We start from the raw sequence: 24924 nt of genomic DNA on the forward strand, positions 1-24924 counted from the left end.
ATATCAAAGTATTTCTGTGATGCCACACAGTATTTTTTTTGTTTAGGACTCACTTGGGAAACGGCACTGGCAGCAAAACGGAGAGTGGACAGTCAAATTTGGTGTAGTCTATGCCCCAACATTCTCGACCTTTTCCTAATCTCTAATCCTTCTGCTTATCCTGTCACTCTGTCTTTTTCATTGTACTCCTCCGATCACAACTTCATATCTGTATTTTGTCATATTGCTTCTCAGGACCCTCCAAAGCGGAGGTGCCTCTGGCATTTTGTATCTACTAATTGGGGGTACCTGAGGAGTTATTCTTCTGATTTTTCTTAGAATGACTATTGCCTCCGTGTCAGTGATCCGTCTCTGTGTGCTGAGCGCATAAGAAAGGTAATAGGGTCTGGCATGGAGGCGCACATTCCTCTCTTTCTTTCATTCAAAATCTTCCAAACTTTGGTTTAAGACAGCCTGTTCTCGTGTTATACATGATAGAGAGATGGGCCCGCAAAAGGTACTTGAGCCTTCTTGGACTCTCTCTCTCTCTCTCTCTCTCTCTCTCTCTCTCTCTCTCTCTCTCTCTCTCTCTCTCTCTCTCTCTCTCTCTCTCTCCTCAATTTTTTGTTGTCCTTGGTCAGTGACCCTCCTGCATAAAAAAAAAAGTTAGTGACCCTCTTGCATTAAAAAAGAAAAAAAAACATATAAACCTAATTTCTTCAAGTAAGTATTAAGACAGCGATCTAGCCATATTTCCTATACTTAAGAGGAATCATTACAATTTTAATTTACGTATGGTATATGTCACGTCCCGGAGTACTACTACACCTTTTTCCGACCTCACGTTCTGACCCTCCTCGCTCCTGTTCTCGTGCCACGTAGCTCTTCATATCTGTCCGACCACCAATATCGAAGCCTCGGCACTCCTCGATACGCCACGTCACCTCACCCTTGTCCCTCGTTTCCCCGTCCTTTCCCGTTGTTTACGAGTCAGCCCCGTTTCACAACTTTGTTAATTCATTTCTGGACTCAATGGCTCATGTTCCCTCTTGGGTTTAACTGCAGACTCTCACAAGGACATTGCACTACTACCCTGCCCGTCTTTGGCTAAGTATAGTATGCACCATGTTTACCCCCCACCCTCCCACCCCACCGTGTCTCTCAGTGTTAGGATTAGCTTTTAGTCTTAAGTTTTCCCCCGTGTTTTTGTGTTACTATTTGTGTGTGTATTAATGTTTAGATTGGTGGTGAATTTACTTTTCTTGTGCATTTATGTGTTATTGTCCCATGTGTCTTTTTGTTTGTGTTATTAAATTCAAGTAAGGGTTACCACAGTTTTGACTACCCGGCACCAAGCTTGTTCGACCTGTTAACCTTATTCCCTTACAACTTCCCTCTCTTTATTGTTGTGTGTGTTGGGCTCCTTCAGGGTAGTCTTCTGCTTGTACTCCACGGTCTAACCCTCAATCGTAACTAATATTTATCATCACACTTTGACCTCGAGTGCGTTCATAAATAATGTTAGCCAAAACAAAATAAACCAGAATAACACAACTCATGATCATCAATTAAATATATTCTTCCAAATAATCCCCATCACCTGAAAATTGTTAAACGTTTTCATATAAACCTGATATATACTCGTACATCCTAATCTAATATACTCATACACTCCTGCAACTAATCCCAGTTCAAGTCATAGTTAGCAAAATTCTATACTAATCTCTTCAAAAGCTCATTAACACCCGGAATAACCTATAACCTTTAAAACACCAGGCAAAATTCTTAGTCTGGCAGTGGGATCTGACGTGTCCTTTAGATAATCAGATGAAACAAAGAATTAGGGAATTTAACCAAGAATGTTAAAATACTGTTCTTATATCAAAGTTTGTGTAAATTTCCTCCTTACATATACGTATTCTTATATTAACGATAATCTTTGTAGATAAGTTAAGAAAACTTATAATAAATCTATAAAAACCATATACGCTACAGCTTGAACACAACCAAAAACCCAAAACTAAACCCAAGTTTATGGTAACAATATAAACTAAGTATAAAACTTACAAAAAATAACTTCAAAATTTGTAAGGATTTATTATATTTTATCACTTATAATGAAGGAAAGGTATTTCTCAACATTAACAAATTATAACTTGAAAGTTTTTAATGATTATGTATCATTGAAATTAATATAGATAATTCCAAAAACCATTTACTTGCCACAAGCAATTGAAATTAATAAATAAAAAAAATAATATTAATAATAATAATAATAATAATAATAATAATAATAATAATAATAATGATAATAATAATAATAATAATATAATAATAATTATTATTATTATTATTATTATTATTATTATTATTATTATTATTATTATTACTATTATTATTATTATTATTATTATTAACAAAATAATAACGATAATTATTATAGTGATAATATTAGTAATAATAATAATAATAATAATAATAATAATAATAATAATAATAATAATAATAATAATAATATAATAATAATATGTTATGGGAACGGAAATAAATTCGCCCCATAACATTTGTCTTTTTTCACCTCCATCTCCAGTAATAATAATAATAATAATAATAATAATAATAATTTTCCAGTAGTAATAATAATAATAATAATAATAATAATAATAATAATAATAATAATAATAATAATAGGATTGATATTAATAAATAATAGTTATGATTCATTATTGAAATAATTATACGATATTTAATTAAAATGAACCCAACCTATTAAAGTAAACTGTGTACTTGGTAATCAATATGCATCTAGTATTATAAAATCCAGTCTTGATATGGAACTCCGGAAACGGCTGTCATAGTAAATAAAATTTTAAAAACCAAAAGAAAGAAAAATAAAAGTTGCAGAAACTAAAATTCTTACATTTCTAAAAATTTGTCAGTATTTGTAGCGGCGAAAAAAAAAATTGAAACCGTTTTTCTCCCTTGAAAAGTCAGAAATTTTTTTTTTTTTTTTCCATTTTCGAAATTATTACTTTAATTTATTTTCGAAAATTACCTTGATATATGTACGTCTTTTTAATTCTACTTACTCGTCTAGCGCACACATTTTCCATGAGCTTAACCTCACTTCTCCAAGCAGTTTTTTTTTTTTTTTTTCATTAACAAATGGTTTATTTTATTGCTCCATGGATATAACTTTACTTCTCCAAACTTTAGAGAATTATTTCTCTAAAGTTGTTTTTTTTTTTAATAATATCAGCTGATTTATCAACATTTTTATTGTTCTCTTGTATTATATTCATAATTTTTCTCGGTGGTATATTGGTTTTATTTTTATTATTATTATTATATATATATATATATATATATATATATATATATATATATATATATATATATATATATATATATATATATATATATATATATATATATATATATATATATATATATACAAAAATCTAAAAAAGAAAAAAAAAATGAGATGCAGGTCCTCGAACAGGGTAGCCAAAAATTGAAGGATGTGTCTAGAAACCTCCCTCTTGAAGGACATCAAGTCATAGGAAGGTGAAAATACCAAAAGAGACAGGGAGTTCCAGAGTTTATCAGTAAAAGGAATGAATGATTGAAAATACTGGTTAACTCTTGCATTAGAGGTGGACAGAATAGGGGTGAGAGAAAGAAGAAAATCTTGTACAGTGAGGTAATGGGAGGACGGGAGTCATGCTATTGGCAGGATCAGAAGAGCAGTTGGCATGAAAATAGCGGTAGAAGATGGCAAGAAATGCAACACTGCGGCGATGAGAGAGGGAGGCTGAAGACAGTCAGTTAGAGGAGAGGAGTTGATAAGACGAAAAGCTTTTGATTCCACCCTGTCTAAAAGAGCGGTATGAGTAGAACTCCCCACACATGTGAAGCATACTCTATACATAGACAGATAAGGCCACTATATTAGGAAGAGACAGTAGGTACCTGCTGAAACAATAATTCCTCCCAGTGAGGTCTAAAGCACTGGATCAGGAGATGCTGTGAACTTTATCATTAAACCCAGCTGTGACCTCACTGAATGTTTCCCTTTGTGTCTCTCAACACAAGGGGGCAGTCACAGCCTGCCTTCTAAACACAACTCTCTTCCTTCACACCAAACTACAAGCACCTAATTACACTCACCTCACTCAAAATTCAAAATTATCATAACCACACCTTCACCAGCCTCTGAGTCCCCATCTGGGGAGGGGACCATAAATGTCCCCAGGTCGGACTGCCTTTCTGTCGACGACCCTAAGTGTCTTGACACTCCCCTCAACTTTTTCTTAATTAACTTCTGCAACATTCGCGGTCTTAGGTCTAATTTTCAATCTGTAGAACACCACCTCTCCTTTATTAAACCTCATCTTCTTTTCCTCACTGGAACACAGATGTCTGCGGCAACTGACAGTAGGCACTTTTCTGTTCCCTCCTACTTTCTCTATCCTCATTTTCAATCCAAAGATGGACTGGCTTCGGGGATTGGCATCTCATTGGGCTTTTTTTTTTTTTTTTTGTTGCATTTGGCTAGTGACCCCCTACATAAAAAAAAAAAACAGGACACACTCTCTCTCTCTCTCTCTCTCTCTCTCTCTCTCTCTCTCTCTCTCTCTCTCTCTCTCTCTCTCTCTCTCTCTCTCTCTCTCTCTCTCTCTCTCACACACACACACACACACACACACACATACACACACACACACACACACACACACACACACACACACAAGTAAAACAAAGAAATCTATAAAAATAGACTATTATATTTATCTGATGAGGTTACATTCATTTAAAGACAAAAGACATACACACTTGCCAGCATGTCTCCTTCACATCAGGAACATAGTATCATCAGAATTTCTGTAAACAAAAAGAGTAATATCAGTTTATGATATAATAAAGAACGAAAAGTCAGTATGCTGTATGATTTAAAGAGAAAATAATAAGTGCGGAATCCCGAAAGGATCCTCATTTACCACTTCCCCCAGTGACTGTTGACCAATTTCCAACTTTCCTATTCTTTCGGAAGTGTTTGAGCGGTTATTCGCCGAACGTCTTTCCTCTTTCTTGAATAATCATAATTTGCTGCCACTAACCTAATTTGGTTTTAGGAAAAATCTTTACACGTGATGCACTTCTGATCTTGCATCACGTTCAAGCCTCTCTGGATATTGAACTTGTTTCTCTGAGTTTCTCTTGATGTAGTTAGTCATAAAGCATTACTTTTTAGACTTATGTTTCTCGGTATTAAAAGTTCATTTTCTAATATTGTTACGATCCTGAAAACCCCCTTTCCGCGAATCCTTACCGACACCACGAACAGATGCCACCACTCTCGAGTCAGCTTCCCTAGGCTACACCCAATATCCACATAATACTGAGGTCAAACGATATGCTTTCCTGCAGCCGGTGGGTGAAGCTTCGAGTCCCTCCCAATGACTGGAGGGAGCCACTTCCTTCCCCTATACCCCTATTTCCTCTCGTGCCCGCAGTGCGTTCTCTAAATGAGGTTTAGGGAGACAAAACTCTCTTGTGCTGGTCCTAGGAGTATGTATATCAATCTATACTCACCACAAAATATATTAATAAAAAAATTAGGTATACTTAAGCTTCTGCTTGCGAGTATAGTCGGCTTCTGAGAAGTGCAAACTGCACACCCTTCCTGCTGTGGGATTAATAACTTGTTTTCGCTTGTGAAATTAAATCCATAATTTCTTTGTCACTACATTTGTCAGGAATCAGTGGAAAAGGGTATTTTGTTTCCTGTGTTCCAGATCTCAGCGCCCTTTAACACTGCAAACATGCACAATTGTTGATATGGCAAGGGCAAATCTCGCAAAACTGACTGCGTGGTCAGTGCGAGCGGTAGATATACCCACCACGCTGCACCATAACTCACTATAGCACTAGCTCTTCTGTTACCCTGAGCCTCTCCCTCCGGGTTACGCCCCCGTGATGTGCAGAGGCGAAAAAAAATTTTGTAATGTGTGTTAAGTCTACCTGAGTATTATAAGGACATTGGTTATACCCTGTAGCTTAGTGCGGGGCAAATACAGGGATCCAAACAACCCATAGGCCGTAAACAGCTAAAATCTCTAGGTCGCCACCCCAGCCTCTACTGCACAGAAAATATAACTTAAAAAAGCTCACTCCCCAAATTGAAAAGGACTCAACAGTCATGATCTAGAAAGTAAGGTAGCGACGGACGTCACAGAACAACACACAATATCCTGAGGACACAACCGGCCACAAATGGCAAATTCTCTCACTGTCCTCAGAATATTAATCAGCCTGGTTGTATTCATCTCATCTGAAATCTCCCAGATTATTGTCTCGCCTCCTATAAACTTGGTGGATCAGAAAAGAAAGGAGAGTAACAAACACTACGCAGCAAGAAACAAAGAATAGTCTTCTGGCCAACAAGACGTACACACAATGACAGCAACAAAAATCCAGTAGTATTCAACTAAAGAAACACCAGACAAGAGTCAGCTTGACTCAGAAAACAACTCCAAGCAATTTACCTGGAAAGACAAAGGAAACACAGCAGACGAAAAAAAATACAAGATAAGTGGCAGTCATCTCTACAAAAACTCTACGCTAGACTAGAAGACTAGAGACTAGAAAGCGGTATTTTGGACATCCTTGGATGGCCAGAGCAGGATGCTAAACTTTAATTAAGGTGTAACTAATACCGAAATACTCGTATGACTTATAAAATCAGAATTACACGAATATACCTGCTCTCACAAAGCACACGTTCTTCTCGTCTGAATTTGACTCGCCAACTGATTAAGCTTGGGAGGCGGGCGGATAATCCGTTGACATGCCCCCCTCCCCGGAAATCACAAGATCTTCACTCAACGCTGTTCACAAGCTGTTCCGTTCTCAAAAATTATTTTAAATTCAATAAATCACTTCACTAAAACTATAAGGGCTGGCTGGAATTTTATTCTTTTATGTTGGACTACGACATTCACACCTTCACGGAAGCTGCCATAGATGAATTTAAAACAAAAGTTAATTCTTTCCTGTTAACTTACTAAGTATTTATCTCTTCATTTATTTTGTCTTTTCCATCACTGATTCTTCACATCCATGATTGCTCACTGTGGGGACCTTGCTTGGGTCTATATCAGTTTTATGATTTTCCCCTGATGGGTTTACATGGCATCTCATACTAATACTGACAATAATATATGAATACACTTACCTTTCGAAATCACAACCAAGTTTGTCTTTCGCAAGTGTCATCAAATGAACGTCATTTTCTTCGCCCCTCTGGTCGTCCGTCACCTCTACTGCTGCAGACACTCGGACGCCTGCTGCAGCCAGGCCCTTCAGCAGCTTACTCCACCCCATATCCGATGCTGATGCTTGGGGGAACCTTATGCTATAATACCTGAAAGGTATAGTAAAAGTTTCACTTCCTTTCCCTTATTTCTAATGAGTATGGCGAATTATTTCGACAGAGGTGGTATTAGTTCTGTAGTGACAAAAGAGTCAAGGTCAACCAGAATACCTGTTCCTAAAATGGGTGACCAGTCTAATCAATCAAATTACCGTCCTATTGCTTTAATTTCCTGCCTCTCTAAAGCCTTTTTTTTTTTTTTTATTTACCCACAACAGAAAGATTCTTAGATATCTATCTCTTCACAACCTTATATCTGATTGCCAGTATGGGTTCCGTCGAAGCCGCTCTACTGGTGATCTGGTTTTCCTTACTGAATCTTGGTCATCCTCTTTTAGAGATTTTGATGAAACTTATGTTGTTGCCTTAGACATATCAAAAACTTTTGACAGAGTCTGGTACAAAGCCTTGATTTGCAAACTTCCATCTTACAGCTTCTATCCTTCTCTCTGTAACTTCACCTCGTTTCCTTTCTGACCGTTCTATTGCTGCTGTGGTAGGTGGTCACTGTTCTTCTAAGTCTATTAACAGTGGTGTTCCTCACGGTTCTGTCCTGTCACCCACTCTCTTCCTATTATTCATCAATGATCTAAAACCAACTTCTTGTCCCATCCACTCCTTCGCTTATGATACCTCCCTGCACTTTTCCATTATTTTTTATTAGACTTCCAACCCTTCAGGAAGTAAGCAGTTCACACATAGAAGCCACAAAACTCCTGACTTCTGATCTCTAAAATTTCTGATTTACGCAGAGCAAATGCCTCAAAAACTTAATTCTTCCATGTCGACTCATCCAACTCAACAAACTCAAAAACTCAATTTTTCCATTTATCAATTCAACACACCCTTCCAGGCAAAGATCTTTTTCAATGACACTTAACTCTCCTTGTATCAGTCTAAAAAATTATCATTATTATATATATGTCATATATTCATCCCACGTGTACCATGGCCAGCTGCATACATGTGTTCGCCCCCCTTCTCTATCTCAAGGGAATTTCACACCCACTTCCACTCCTTAGGGATAACACCTGCGTTCGGCCCCCTTTCTCTACCTCTCACCCACTTCCACACCTTAGGGATAACTACTTGCGATCCACTTAGCTCAGATAAATACAGTCTGCATGGTAGCGAGCTCTCAGTTCGGTTCATTTGGGAGTTTAGTCACAGTCCCAGTTAATCACCCAGTCATGAGCAGTCAGTCTTGGTCTCTCATTCAGTTCCGCTCAGTCACAGTCAGTCTTGAGAGACGCTGCTCAGTCATCAGTCATTGTATCATCAGTCTGATGATAATTAGAATATCAATTATTTTATTTATTTTTTATTTCTAAATTAGTTTGTGTATCAGTGTATTTATGTAGACGAGGATTAAGCTCTGTACACGGAGCGCAAGCTATATGTCTTTGTGACGTGGCAGTGGGGAGGTGAGGTGGCGACGAACGGTCAGCCAGGGTTAGGTGCTGCCCACCCTAACCTGAAGAGTGTTGTGATGGATCACTGGATGTAATATTTATTCAAGACTTTGGAAAATTCTATTATGCTGGTATGTATGGCTATGTTTGATTATAATAGTACTGTGTGGTGGTTTATCAGCTGGTGTTCACATAAAACATTTGTGATGTTCATCAACAAAATGAAGCTTATGTATTAGTGATGATCTTTTATGATTACAGTGTTAATGTGATTGTGCGGCCAGCTATTAAGATTGATAGTTACTCAGGATATATTTTATGTATTACAGTTTATGAATCCAACTACTGGTTCGAAAAGTTTATGGAGGTAATCCATATGCGGCTGGAGCTACAGTTGTGAGTTATAATTCTAATGATCATTATAAATGAAAATCAATGTGGTTGATTGGATATCTGATTGATTTTTAATTGTACTTAGCATATGGTGAATTCTACGTACATCTATTCTCAATTTTCATATTGACTGATTGATTGATTATTAATGATTATTATTATATTATTATTGATTAATTATTTAATTATTAATTAATTAATTAATTAATTAATGATTATTATTATATTATTATTGATTGATTATTAATGATGTTTCGGTACCTAAGGTGATACAAAAAAAAAACTTTGTTTGGAATATGTGTTTATTGTAACCCAGCAGATGGGGCGCTGGTTAGTTCTGGGGAGGAGATTAGTAAACTTCTGAATGATTATTTTTTTAACTGTCTTCACCCAGGAAAACATGCAGGATATGCCAGATAGTGAACAGGTGTTTAGAGCAGATGAGTATGAGAAGCTGACTGATATTTCCATAACTAGGGAGATAGTGGAGCGGGAGATAAATAGGCTAAAAAAGTTCAAGTCACCAGGACCTGATGAAATATATCCCAGAGTACTTAAGGAATGTAAAGAGATTATTAGTGAGCCGTTAGTTTCTGTCTTTAGGAAAACACTGGAGTCGGGTGAGGTACCAGTAATGTGGAGGCAGGCTAATGTAGTACCCATCTTTAAGAAAGGAGATAAGACTTTAGCGTCTAATTAAAATGTTAGAGTCAATAATAGCGAGGAACATTAGGGAACATTTAGACAAACATAACTTGATAAATCAGTCACAGCATGGCTTCACGAAAAGGAAGTCTTGCCTGACAAACTTGTTAAGTTTTCACAGTAAGGTGTACGAGGCAGTAGATAATGGTGATAGTTATGATATCTTATATCTGGACTTTAGTAAAGCATTCGACAAGGTGCACCATCAAAGGCTCCTGAGAAAGGTTAGGGCACACGGGATAGATGGTAAGGTGTTAGGCTGGATAGGGTCATGGCTTGGTAATAGGCGACAGAGAGTGGTAATAAACGGCTCGAAATCCGAGTGGGGTTATGTAATTAGTTGGGTGCCACAGGGATCAGTATTAGGGCCATTGTTATTTCTAATACATATCAATGACTTGGATAGTGGAATCAGTAGTGATGTTAGTAAATTTGCGGATTAGGTAGATTAATTAGGTCAGATTCGGATGCCATCGCCTTGCAGGCAGACTTAGATAGAATGAATGAATGGACGGATAGATGGCAAATGCAATTTAATATCAATAAATGCAAAGTGCTTAGCGTAGGTAGAGGAAACCCACACAATAGGTACACATTAAACAACCAAACTCTGGTAGATACAGGGTACGAGAAAGATTTAGGAGTTATAGTTAGCTCTGAACTCCGTCTAGGGAAACAATGAGTAGAAGCCAGAAACAAGGCAAATAGGGTACTAGGATTCATTTTTAGAAGTGTTAAAAGTAGAAGGCCGGAAGTAATATTAAAGTTATACTTGGCGCTGGTCAGACCTCATCTAGACTACGCTATGCAGTTCTGGTCCCCACATTACAGGAAAGATACAGGTCTATTAGAATCAGTACAGAGGAGAATGACTAAAAGGATACAGGGGATGAGGAGTATTCCTTACGAGGCGAGATTGAAGCTGTTAAATTTACATTCTCTAGAGAGACGTAGGTTAAGAGGGAACCTGATAGAAGTCTTTAAGTGGTATAAGGGTTATAACAAGGGAGATGTAAGCAAAATTCTTAGGATCAGCAACCAGGATAGAACAAGAAATAACGGGTTCAAGCTTGAAAAATTTACGTTTAGGAAGGAGATAGGAAAAAATTGGTTCTCAAATAGAGTGGTAGATGAGTGGAACGGACTCAGTAATCATGTAGTTAGTGCTAGGACACTAGAGAGCTTTAAGAGAAGATTAGACAAGTTTATGGATGGGGATAGCAGATGGAAATAGGTAGGTGTGTTTCATACAGGGACTGCCACGTGTAAGCCTGGTCGCTTCTTGCAGCTTCCCTTATTTCTTATGTTCTTATGTTCTTATGTTCTTATGTAATGATTTTGACAGGTCCAAACGCTTGTAATAAAGAAGTTATGGCAGTGTTCAAGCTGTGTTACGGATGTCTCCATACAGTCATACCATTTCAGAGAGAGATAGACAGAGAACAATTATTCATCATGTTACAATTTCGACTCGAATCAAGTGTGTACTATATATTATTAAATCAAGAACATCTCTCATCATCGTGTCTTTTATTCGCACATATTATCTACATCAACTAACTACCCAAGACCTCCAGGCTACCAGGATCAACACTCTCACTACTTATCCTCCACACTACCAAGCATCATCAATCAACTGGGCAAGTAAAAGTCAACTCAGAACAGAGGTGACAATCAATTCCAGAACCAAAAGGGGACAACAAATCTGATACAGCGCTGGTACACAATCTGAAACATCCGCCTCATCTACACTGAACATCTTCGTTCTTTCCTTTACTCTTATAATCTTCTAAATTGGAAACTTCACATCTCATTTCTAGCTAAAACAGCTTCTGTGAAGTGTTCTAAGTCGTCTCCGCCAGTTCTTCTCACTCTCCCAGTTACTAACTCTCTACAGAGCCTTGTCTGTCCATGTATGGAGTATGCTTCTCATGTATGAAAGAAGTTCCACACATTAACGCTCTTTTAGACAGGGTGGAATCAAAAGCTTTTCGTTTTATCAACTCTTCTCTGCTTCTCATGTTTGAGGGGAAGTTCGCACATGCGACTCTTTTAGGCTGGGTGGAATCAAAAGCTTTTTGTTTTATCAACTCCTCTAACTGACTGTCTTCAGCCTCTCTCTCATCGCCACAATGTTGCATCTCTTGCTATCTTCTACTGCTATTTTAATGCTAACTGCTCTTCTGATCTTGCTAACTGCATCTCTCTTCCCGCGGCCTCGCTTGACGAGACTTTGTTTCTCTCATCCCTATTCTATCCACCTTTCTAATACAAGAGTTAAATAGTATTTTTAATTATTCATCCCTTTCTCTGGTAAAGTCTGGAACTCCCTGCCTGTTTCTGTATTTTATCCTTCCTATGACTTGAACTTTTTCAAGATGGAGGTTTCAAGACACTTCTTTAATTTTTTACTTTTTTTTTTTTTCTTATAATTTTCTTGCCCTTTCATGACTTGGAGGATGCTACCAAGGTGTTCAGTTTCTTGCGCCGACCTCACATAACTAATGTATCCCGCTCTCAAATGAATTTCTCGATGTTTCTGTCAGGCTCCAAAACGGACATGATGCTTTTATGATTTGTGTAAATCTTCTTATGTTACTGTTCCATGTCAATGAGTAATATATTATATAGTGATTCAGTCCCTGTGTCCTCCCAATCTTTATCACGGTGCATAAAACGTGCTACGACGTTCACATAATCACAGGGCATAATATTTATTAATTTGTCAGGTCATGCACACTTAGTTACCATTCCGGGAAAAAAGTTAAATGGAGGACTTGTATGCAGTCTTGCACCAGATTTCGCTGCGCTGAGGAGAATCCCTGATTACCCTGACTTTACATTGTGCAAGAAACACTTTGTCATTCTTTTTTTTTTCAACACACAATTAATGTAGTCAATAAACTCGGTATCAGAAGTGTAGGAGATAACAATGGTTTCATAATTTCCAGAAAACCAAACCAGATAGTTCAGCACCTTGCACCACAGATTTATATATATATATATATATATATATATATATATATATATATATATATATATATATATATATATATATATATATATATATATATATATATATATATATATATATATATATATAACATGTAGTCCAAAAGAATTCTCGCCTGCATCTAATAATGTTTAACTTACATCAAAGCCTTTGAAACGTACTCATTTTTAATACGCCTATGTATATATATATATATATATATATATATATATATATATATATATATATATATATATATATATATATATATATATATATATATATATATATATATATTTTTTTTTTTTTTTTTTTTTTTTTTTTTTTAGGAAAAGTCACTGAAGAGTCAAGACAAGAAGACGTTCTTGGGCTGAGATGGGCTTGTTCCTGCCGCCAGCCAGCTACGCTCAAACAGGAGAGACCGAGAATGCAAGATTATGGAGCTGCCTTCAAAAACAAGATTAATTGGATGCACTATCCAGTTTCAGAACACCAGGGGAAGTGAGGAGCAGGGAACAGAAGCATGCGGCGCAGTGAATGCTGCGGTGCATTTCAAATTAAACATTTAAGAACGGTTCAGAGCTCATCTTGATGTAAGGAGTGTGTCTGGCCTCACTTGCCTTGTACACATTTCATGTATATTATATTACATGAGATTTTAGCCAAAAGGCATACCGATGTGCTAAAAATTACTGCGTTTTTGAGACTTAGATGTAAGTTTCCAGGAGGAACTTATTTCGTGTTATCTTGTAAATAAGAGAAAAACTCATATGTTGTAAATTTTAAGAAAAAAACAAAGTGCCAGTCACACCTTGACGATTAAGACAACGAATGCCTAGCGTATGTGAAACGTTGGCGTACGCTGAACTCTTCGTTTTTCCGGCTCGTTTTTGACTTATGCAGAGCGTATGCCAGTCGTATGGGTAGCGTACAAGTAGCAAACTGAACGTGTCCATAACGTATTGTGAACTGATATGAAACGATTACGTAACGTATGGCAACGAATGGGGAACATACTGAGCGTGTGAGGAACGTGTGAGGAACGAGCGCGTAACGATCGAGTACCATACGCGTAACGATCAAGTAACACGTCCATCGATCACATGACGCATGTCACGTGATCATGTATAAAACTGTCACTGATCATGTAAAGACTGTCATGTGTCATGTATAAAAAGGTTGCTGCAAGAATATTTCGTGTCACAACTACGAGTATTCCATCCATGGGCAAGAGATCATCGACCAAGAAACCAACACGGGGCCGCGGCCGTGGCCACAAGTCACCGTCACCTTCACCTCCAGTCTCGGACGGTTCGGGTGCTGAAGATGGGCGTGACCCATTTCCGCCACCGCCAAGAGATGCCTTCCATCGCTTCCTCTGCTGCATCGACCTCTGCTCGACAACCACTGGAGGTGAAAAAGAGAGCCAAAAAGACTCAGTTTTGTTTGGATCCTGAAGAAAAGCAGGTATTGTGTGACTGTGAGAGAAAATGACACACTGTGTGATGTAAAGAAGAATGATTACAGACGTGTATGCAAGAAAACCAAAACTATGAGAAGATCAAGCAAATATTATTGGAAAAACAGTGGATCATCTCCAGGGGTGGTTTCGCTCCCCAAGAGATACCCACACAAGTCTTTATAAGAAGAAGAGTGGGGATAGAGCGCCAGACTTCACACACAGAGAGAGAGAGAGAGAGAGAGAGAGAGAGAGAGAGAGAGAGAGAGAGAGAGAGAGAGAGAGAGAGAGAGAGAGAGAGAGAGAGAGAGAGAGAGAGAGAGAGAGAGAGAGAGAGCAATGGATATTGCAGTTTCGAGTTCTTGAGGGTAGTTGTCAGACATCGGCCACAGCCAGTTAAGAGTGTAAGTATAAGAGAAACTGCACATCAATTTCAGTGTGACTGGAATTGTTGTTGTTCTATACTAACAACTGTCGTATCTGCAGGTCAAGGCCTGCAGATACGAGGCCCATCGAGGCAACCTGGAAGCAGCTGAGAATGCCTGGGCCAGCCTTACTACTTACTTACTTACTTACTTACTTACTCCTCTTCCCAGCGAAACAGCAAGTGTGGCCAGAAGGAGGACGACATTCTTCTGTCCCTTCAGAAGAGAGTAGATGAGTCGGGGAAGATCCTGAAGACTCTTGCAAGCCCCAGGGAACCCATAATGTAAACTGCAGAATTCGCCAGTTATGTCAGGGACAGCTTTATGACTATGTCAAAGCAGAAGTTCAAGAAAGCCCGCACACGATCAACATCATATTGATCCAAATGATGAATGAAGACAGTGACGAGGAAGTGCGTAAAGTCCCCGCGATTGTTGTGCCTGGTCCTGGTGCTGTGCAGCATTCTTTAACTCCAAACACAACTTCCGATAGTGTTAAAAAACACTATCGGAGCTCTGTCAGCCCCCTCCACACATGTGGATGCGTCAGCCTCCTGTTGCATCGGTCTGGGGGTGACAGACGGCCGATCATGTCCACCAGTATCTCCAGCAGCCCCTACAACTGCAGTTTCAGCAGCAGCTGTCTCAGGAGGCCCAACAGAGCTCCAGCGGAATGGCTACTAGCAGCCAGAGTTTTGGTAACATTTCAGGGCTGTCTACGTTGCTTATCTGCCCTTGACGGTAGAAGCAGCCGCAGTGAGCGCCCAAGTGTGGAAATCAGTACCCTTCAACACTCCTCAGAGAATTAGTGACAGGTTTGTTCCAGACAAACCTGTCATGTCATGAGTTGTAAACGTTTTCATTTCGTATGCAAATATACGAAATGCAGTTTTCATTTCGTATATTTATAGTTGTCATGTGGTCCGTTGTAATACTATGTGGCCTTTTCACAAATTAATTTGCTGTGTCAGTTTGTCAGTTCAGACTTTAATAGATATTGTTTGCCAGTTTGAAACTTTAATCGACAACAAAATGCTTGAACTGTGCCAGTATTTTATATCAAATTTATTATATAACAAGAAATTAAATGATTGCAATGGTAAAAATGGTTATCCATATTGTCTGTACAAGAAGTGAATGTCTATAATCTATATCATTCTGGCTTGCCAAGGAACTGCACCAGCGTTAACCCAGTGCTTCAGGAGATTCTTCTGTATCTTTCCCTTCTTGGAGGCAGTGTTGGGGCCACTAGCTGTACGGGTGTACTCCATGTGACGTCCCTCTCGCCATGTTCCTGGAACAAATTCATGGTTCTCATTATCAGGCCTATCTATCAGCTTGTTCTGAAGCCCTGGGTGCCTGGTCCTCATAATGTTATGAAGAATCAGACATGCTTTCACAATCAGCTTTACAGTGGAGGGGTCCTGTTGCATTATAGTGAGCAAAACCTGGAACCTGTTAGCCAGGATGCCAAACGCATTTTGCACTACCCTCCTACCTCGAGAAAGCCTGTAATTAAAGATGCGTTCTTCATTTATCACTCCCCGAAGACTGTATGGCTTCATCATGGACTCTTTTAGGCGAAGGCATCATCACCAGTAAAGTAGGGCACATCCTGGTTGTCATTGGAAAGAGGCATTGGGTCAGGGAAGTTCTAGTTCTTTGCTGTTGATACAGTGTCAAATCTATGAGGTCATTCTGATATGGCAGAACAGCAAGCTGGTACATTTTTTTCCTCAGCACTTCCGGACACTCCATCTCTTCATAGAGGATGCTGCCTGCAGAATGAGGGTTTCCTATGAAAAAGGGGCCTTTTTATAGGCTAACCCCTCTAAAACGTTCCAAACACGGTATTCACGCAATAAGTACGCTTGTAAGATGTTATGTACGTTTTGTATTCGTTGCCATCACGTCCAACGCGTTGGTATGCGTTGCATGGAGGGTGCACATACACGTCCAGTGATCGTTACAAATACGACAGCAATGCCTTCTGGGTACGTTGGCCATCATACTAACGAATACAACGCGTGAGGAACGATCAGAGAACGAATGATAACGATCCCCTAACGAACCTCTAACTTATCCCCAGCGTATGCATAACGTATTGGCCATACGCTGGCATACGTCGAGAAATTTGTACATGCTCAAAATTTCAGACTTTCCCTGCGTACGACAACGTATGGCACCGTACTTCAACGTGCCCCTAACTATGGAACAGCGTACCCATAAGTTATTCAGCGTATGCTGGACGTACGCCACCGTTTTCCATACGCTAGCCATACGTTCTCTAAATCATCAAAGTGTGATAGGCACTTAAGACTTGGTTTTCAAGGAAATATAATAACTATGGTTCTCTTTTCACGGCTCCTATGCTTTTGCTGTGAGGTTTATTGATTACATCAGTTTTGTGAGCTTCTTGCACGAGCGTTGGAAAGTCAAAGTAATTTGGAGCTTTTTTTTTCCAGGCCAGCAGCTTATTACAATGGTGCCGCATAGTGACAGAGAGCTTGGGAAGTCCGCCATTACCTGGTGAAATTCAGTCACTTCTTTCTGTATTAAAAAATGGAACTCGACAGATTCTGTTAAGATGTAGGTACAACAACAGATACAAACAGGAGGGACCTGTGATAATAAATGTGTGGTACTCATGTTAAATTCTAAATATTTTTTTTTAGTTCCTCATTAGTCTAAAGATAGTATTTTTGTTTCCATTTTTATACAATCTAGTCATTGACTATCAAGAAGTTATGCAATACAATCATAATAATGCATTTAATCACGCTTGTGATTTTTTTTTCAGGAACTTAATGCAGAGGAGATGAATTTGATTTAATCACTCAGGGTAATTCCTAAGAGGCATTGGTATAGATGTCTGTACATTTACATAATTCATCCATATATAACCTATGATTTGTGTACAAGTACATCCAGGTACTACTCTCTCTCTCTCTCTCTCTCTCTCTCTCTCTCTCTCTCTCTCTCTCTCTCTCTCTCTCTCTCTCTCTCTCTCTCTCCACTGCTTGGAAACAACAGCGGTAGGAGGATTTGTTTATTTCCATAGACAATTCTATTGTCGGAGTCCCCATCTGGGGAGGGGACCACAAATGTCCCCAGGTCGGACTGCTCTTCTGATAACGACCCTAAATGTCTTGACACCCCCCTCAATTTTTTCTTCATTAACTTCTGCAACATTCGTGGTCTTAGATCTAATTTTCAACCTGTGGAACACCACCTCTCCTCTTCTAAACCTCATTTTCTTTTCTTCACTGAAACACAGGTGTCTGAGGCAACTGACAGTAGCCTCTTTTATGTTCCCTCCTACTTTCTCTATCTTCATTTCCAATCCAAAGCTGGATGTTACATTTATGTGCGCAATGACTTAACCTGCTCTCGTGCCCACGCTCTTGAATCTTCTGAGTTTTCCACCATTTGGCTACGATTACAGAGTCACTCTCAAACTAAATTTACCTGTGCTGTATACCTCCCACTTAATTCCTCTGACTATAAGAAATTCTTTGACTACTTAACTTCCAAAGTCGAGCACATTCTGATTCTCTTCCTTTGTGTAGAAATCTCCATTCTTGGAGACATCAATGTTCACCACCAGCTTTGGCTTTCCTCTCCCTTCACTGACCATCCTAGTGAACTAGCCTTCAACTTTGCTATCCTCTACGACCTAGAGCAATTGGTGCAACACCCTACTCGTATTCTTGACCGTCTTGGAGATACGTCCAACATTCTTTACCTTCTCCTGACCTTCTGCTTATACTGTCACCCTCTCCTATCCGTTGGGCTCCTCCGATCACAATCTCATATCTGTATTTTGTCCTATCGCTCCACTCCCTCCTCAGGATCCCCCTAGGCGGAGGTGCCTCTGGAGTTTTGCCTCTGCTAGTTGGGGGACCTGAGGAGGTATTTTGCTGATTTTCCTTGGAATGACTACAGCTTCCGTGTCAGAGACCCGTCTTTGTGTGCCGAGTGCATAATAGAGGTGATAGTGTCTGGCATGGAGGCGTACATTCCTCACTCTTTTTCTCGACCTAAATCTTTCCAAACCCTGATCTAACACAGCTTGTTCTTGTGCTATACATGATAGAGAGGTGGCCCACAAAAGGTACTTAACCCTTCCATCACCAGAATCTCATGCACTTTATATTTCTACCTGGAACCATGCCAAGTCTGTTCTCCAACGAGCCAAAAACTCCTTCAATAGCAGTGTCAAAATCTTTCAAGATTTCTGGCATCTAGCCAAAAATATCTTCATTAACTTTGCTTCTTTTTTCCCTCCTTTATTTCAACTAGATGACACCACTGCTATCACATCTATCTCTAAAGCTGAGCTCTTCGCTCAAACCTTTGCTAAAAACTACCTTTGACGATTCAGGACTTATTCCTCCCTCTCCTCCACTCTCTGACTACTTCATGCTACCTATTAAAATTCTTCGCAATGTTGTTTTCCATACTTTCGCTGGCCTAGACCATCAGAAGGCTTATGGACCTGATGGGGTCCCTCCTATCGTTCTTCGAAACTATGCCTTCATGCTTGCACCTTGCCTAGTCAGACTCTTTCAACTCTGTCTGTCAATATCTACCTTTCCTTCTTGCTGAAAGTTTGCCTACATTCAGCCTGTTCCTAAAAAGGGTGACCGTTCCAATCCCTCAAACTACCGTCCTGTTGCTTTAATTTCCTGCATATCTAAAGTTTTTGAATATATCCTCAACAGGAACATTCTTAAACATCTATCACTTCACAACCTTCTATCTGATCGCCAATATGGGTTCTGTCAAGGCCGCTCTACTGGTGATCTTCTGGCTTTCCTTACTGAGTCTTGGTCATCCTCTTTTAGAGATTTTGGTGAAACTTTTGCTGTTGCCTTGGATATATCAAAAGCCTTTGATAGAGTCTGACATAAAGCTTTGATTTCCAAACTATCCTCCTACAGCTTCTATCCTTCTCTCTGTAACTTCATCTCAAGTTTCCTTTCTGACAGTTCTATTGCTACTGTGGTAGACGGTCACTGTTCTTCTCCTAAATCGATTAATAATGGTAGTCCTTTGGGCTCTGCCCTATTACCCACTCTCTTCTTATTATTCATCAATGACCTTCTAAACCAAACTTTTTGTCCCATCCACTGCTACGCTGATGATACCACTCTGCACTTTTCCACGTCTTTTAATAGACGTCCAGCACTTCTGGAAGTAAACATTTCACGAAGGGAAGCCACGGAAAGCCTGACTTCTGATCTTTCTAAAAGTTCTCATTGGGGCAGAGCAAACTTGGTATTGTTCAATGCCTCAAAAACTCAATTCCTCCATCTATCAACTCGACACAACCTTCCAGACAACTATCCCCTCTTCTTCAATGACACTCAACTGTCTCCCTCTTCTACACTGATCATCCTCCGTCTGTCCTTTACACATAACTTGACTTCACTTGAAACTTCACATCTCATCTCTAGCTAAAACAGCTTCCATGAAATTAAGCGTTCTGAGACGTTTCTGTCAGTTTTTCTCACCTCCCCCACCTGCTGACTCTGTACAAGGGCCTTATCTGTCCATGTATGGAGTATGCTTCACATGTCTGGGGGAGATTCCATTCATACCGCTCTTCTAGACAGGGTGGAATCCAAAGCTTTTCGTCTCATCAACTCCTCTCCTCTAACTGACTGTATTCAGCCTCTCTCTCATCGTCGCAATGTTGCTGTCTTCTACCGCTATTTTCATCCTAACTGCTCTTCTGATCTTGCTCGCTGCATGCCTCCCCTCCTCCCATGGCCTTGCTGCACAAGACTTTCTTCTTTTTCTAACCCCTATTATGTCCACCTCTCTAATGCAAGTGTTAACCAATATTCTCAATCATTCATCCCTTCCCCTGGTAAATTCTGGAACTCCCTGCCTGCTTCAGTATTTCCACTTCCTACGACTTGAATTCCTTCAAGAGGGAGGTTTCAAGACACTACCGCTTTAGACCCTTTTCTGGGACTGGCATCTCAGTGGGATTTTTTTTTTCTTTTTTTTATTATATTTTTTGTTGCCCTTGCCCAGTGTCCCTCCTACATAAAAAATAAATAAATAAATAAATAAATAAATAATAAAAATTTATCACTCACTAAATAAACATATTGCCTTCAAATTTTTTTTATTAAATTTTCATCTTTATTACACCTACCAGCCTCGAATACTATCATGCTGATAACACCCAAACATCAGTTTTTCTTATCCTTTAAAACTTATTAAATTGCTTTTGGCTATCTCTCACCATCAAGTCACCATCACCGGCACGCCAGCACCGTAATCCCAGCCACACTTACCCATCCGGGCACTGCAGGGCCTTAGCTACAAGCCACGCTTCTTCAATCAGTTGGTCGTTGACGCCGGACAGTAATAAATTTATTTGGACTTTCTTTTTTTTTCTAGTGGGCAACACAGGGGCGAGAGACGAGGGCATCACTTTGGCCACTGGCATATGGATATCTGCAAAAGAAACTTTTTTCAGGCCACTGAACCACACATTGGTTCACTGTAGCGAAACGTTTTTCAGAATATAACAAACGGAAAGATCACATTTAAATGTTCATTTTATTTAATAGCGAAATAAACACAAGCTTCGTTTCTAAAAATATTTTTACAACGATGGCATAGTTTATTTTATGCTTAAAATAGGGATTAGGAAAACATTCTCTTCATTCGTTTGCTCGTTCCTTTATCAACACTCATTCCTTGAAAATGCTAGGGCCCATGGAGTAGATGGGAAAGTTTTAGGCCGTTTTAGCGAGGCCGCGGAAGGACGGGAGGCATGCAGTTAGCAAGATCAGAAGAGCAGTTAGCAGGAAAATAACGGTAAAAGACAGCTAGATATGCAACATTGCGGCGGTGAGAGAGAGGCTGAAGACAGTCAGTTAGAGGAGAGGAGTCGATGAGACGAAAAGCTTTTGATTCCACCCTGTCTAGAAGAGCAGTATGAGTGGAACCCCCCCAGACATGTGAAGCATACTCCATACATGGACGAATAAGGCCCTTGTACAGAGTTAGCAGCGGGGGAGGTGAGAAAAACTGGCGGAGACGTCTCAGAACACATAACTTCATAGAAGATGTTTTAGCTAGAGATGAGATGTGAAGTTTCCAGTTCAGATTATAAGTAAAGGACAGACAGAGGATGTTCAGTGTAGAAGAGGGGGACAGTTGAGTGTCACTGAAGAAGATGGGATAGTTGTCTGGAAGGTTGTGTCGAGTTGATAGATGGAGGAATTGAGTTTTTGAGGCATTGAACAATAACAAGTTTGCTCTGCCCCAATCAGAAATTTTAGAAAGATCAGAAGTCAAGCGTTCTGTGGCTTCCCTGCGTGATATGTTTACCTCCTGAAGGGTTGGAAGTCTATGAAAAGACGTGGAAAAGTGCAAGGTGGTATCATCAGCATAGGAGTGGATAGGACAAGGAGTTTGGTTTAGAAGATCATTATTGAATAATAAGAAGAGAGTGGGTGACAGGACAGAACCCTGAGGGACACCACTGTTAATAGATTTAGGAGAAGAACAGTGACCGTCTACCACAGCAGCAATAGAACGGTCAGAAAGGAAACATGAGATGAAGTTACAGAGAGAAGGATAGAAACCGTATGAGGGTAGTTTGGAAATCAAAGCTTTGTGCCAGACTCTATCAAAAGCTTTTGATATGTCCAAGGCAACAGCAAAAGTTTCACCAAAATCTCTAAAAGAGGATGACCAAGACTCAGTAAGGAAAGCCAGAAGATCACCAGTAGAGCGGCCTTGACGGAACCCATACTGGCGATCAGATAGAAGGTTGTGAAGTGATAGATGTTTAAGAATCTTCCTGTTGAGGATAGATTCAAAAACTTTAGATATGCAGGAAATTAAAGCAATAGGACGGTAGTTTGAGGGATTAGAACGGTTACCCTTTTTAGGAACAGGTTGAATGTAGGGAAACTTCCAGCAAGAAGGAAAGGTAGATGTTGACAGACAGAGCTGAAAGAGTTTGACTAAGCAAGGTGCAAGCACGGAGGCACAGTTTCGGAGAACAATAGGAGAGACCCCATCAGGTCCATAAGCCTTCCGAGGGTTTAGGCCAGTGAGGGCATGGAAAACATCATTGCGAAGAATTTTAATACGTGGCATGAAGTAGTCAAAAGGTGGAAGAGAGGGAGGAACAAGCCCAGAATCGTCCAAGGTAGAGTTTTTAGCAAAGGTTTGAGCGAAGAGTTCAGCTTTAGAAATAGATGTGATAGCAGTGGTGCCATCTGGTTGAAATAGAGGAAGGAAAGAAGAAGAAGCAAAGTCATTGGAGATATTTTTGGCTAGATGCCAGATGTCACGAGGGGAGTTAGATCTTGAAAGGTTTTGACATTTTGTGTTAATGAAGGAGTTTTTGGATAGTTGGAGAACAGACTTGGCATGGTTCGGGGCAGAAATATAAATTGCACGAGATTCTGGTGATGGAAGGCTTAAGTACCTTTTGTGGGCCACCTCTCTATCATGTATAGCACGAGAACAAGCTGTGTTAAACCAAGGTTTAGAAGGTTTAGGACGAGAAAAAGAGTGAGGAATGTACGCCTCCATGCCAGACACTATCACCTCTGTTATGCGTTCAGCACACAAAGACGGGTCTCTGACACGGAAGCAGTAGTCATTCCAAGGAAAATCAGGTCCCCCAACTAGCAAAGGCAAAACGCCAGAGGCACCTTCGCTTAGGGAGATCCTGAGGAGGGATTGGAGCAATAGGACAAGATAAAGATATGAGATTGTGATCGGAGGAGCCCAACGGAGAAGAAAGGGTGACAGTATAAGCAGAAGGATTAGAGGTCAGGAAAAGGTCAAGACTGTTTCAAGACGGTCAGGAATACGAGTAGGGTGTTGCACCAATTGCTCTAGGTCATGGAGGATAGCAAAGTTGTAGGCTAGTTCACCAGGATGGTCAGTGAAGGGAGAGAAAAGCCAAAGCTGGTAGTGAACATTGAAGTCTCCAAGAATGGAGATCTCTGCGAAAGGGAAGAGGGTCAGAATGTGCTCCACTTTGGAAGTTAAGTAGTCAAAGAATTTCTTATAGTCAGAGGAGTTAGGTGAGAGGTATACAGCACAGATAAATTTAGTATGAGAGTGACTCTGTAGTCGTAGCCAGATGGTGGAAAACCATCATGTTTAGAAACATTAAAAGTGGAAGTAAGTAAGTAATATTAAGTAAGTAAGTAAGTAATATTAAGGTGGATCAGACCTGATCCACATTATGCTGTATAGCTCTGACCCTATAATACAGAAAGTATATAAGTCTGTTGGTGTCAGCGTAGATAAGAATGACTAAAAACATATAGGGCCGTTTTTTTGTTTTTTTTTACGCATTAGTAATTACGAAGCAGCAAGCCTCACTGTCGTATTTAGTTTACTAAGTCGCGTTCTTTAAACACTGGATGCAAGCCCCAACGTCGAGTTAGTAAATACTAAGCTCACCATCGCTTTGCGCATAGATTGGCATCTCTAGTTCCCTCAACGACGATGAAAAGTTGCCGAACTTTACGTTATTTCTCATTTAATGGATTCACTTCTCCATTTTCCTTTTACCAGCAGCTAAAGAAAGAGGTGATCTATCCATATATGTCTTCAGAATCACAATACAACATATAATAGAGAAGTAATCTGTGATTGTATGTCGATGTTCGGAGCGATCGCGAGTGGTTTGATCGGAGGCGAGGGGCGGACCTATTTTGGCTTGTAATACAACTAATAGTGAGCGTTTCTAACTGAACATATATGCGGAGACGCGACAGCATTAAAAGAAACGTGAAAATCAATCTAGTTACTTTAAAAATCGAAAGTGAACGCACCTCTGTCGAAGCCAGCGTGATCACCGTCCAGGAGACGAGTCAGAGATTTTATAGTCCTTGATAAATGGGAGATGTAATAGTATTGCTAATATTTTCTTTACCCTCATACTAACGACTGTTGATCATGCTTGCTCTAGAACCAATATCAGTGAAAAATAACTTCCCAAACACGAGTTTGAGCAAAGCTTAAAAGGCATGACATGCCCACAATTCGCATATTACACTGCCTCTGGCCCGTGGCCGCCAACCGGCTATCACGCCTACCGCCTAAAACATCCTAAAAAAAATTAG

The 24924-nt window shown here is 39.7% G+C and overlaps 1 protein-coding gene across 6 annotated transcripts in view; it reads right to left on the bottom strand.

Moving 5' to 3' along the window:
- Positions 1–4746: 4746 nt before the first annotated feature.
- LOC135093694 (uncharacterized) overlaps positions 4747–24924 on the bottom strand; it is a 64110-nt gene continuing 43932 nt past the window's right edge. For 2 of the 6 annotated variants that reach the window (XM_063993203.1, XM_063993202.1), the window contains exons 4-6: positions 21112–21274; positions 7217–7405; positions 4747–4863 (exon numbers count right to left, since the gene is read on the bottom strand). In XM_063993203.1, the coding sequence (XP_063849273.1) occupies positions 4833–4863; positions 7217–7405; positions 21112–21274 (383 nt within the window). In that variant the 3' untranslated portion in view covers positions 4747–4832. Of the gene's footprint in view, positions 4864–7216; positions 7406–14965; positions 16095–21111; positions 21275–24924 lie in introns of those variants that run through there. The other 4 variants (XR_010263459.1, XM_063993204.1, XR_010263458.1 and 1 more) reach the window with 3 other exon arrangements.

Source organism: Scylla paramamosain, chromosome 43 (assembly GCF_035594125.1).
Source record: "Scylla paramamosain isolate STU-SP2022 chromosome 43, ASM3559412v1, whole genome shotgun sequence".
NCBI classification, from domain to species: Eukaryota; Metazoa; Arthropoda; class Malacostraca; order Decapoda; family Portunidae; genus Scylla; species Scylla paramamosain.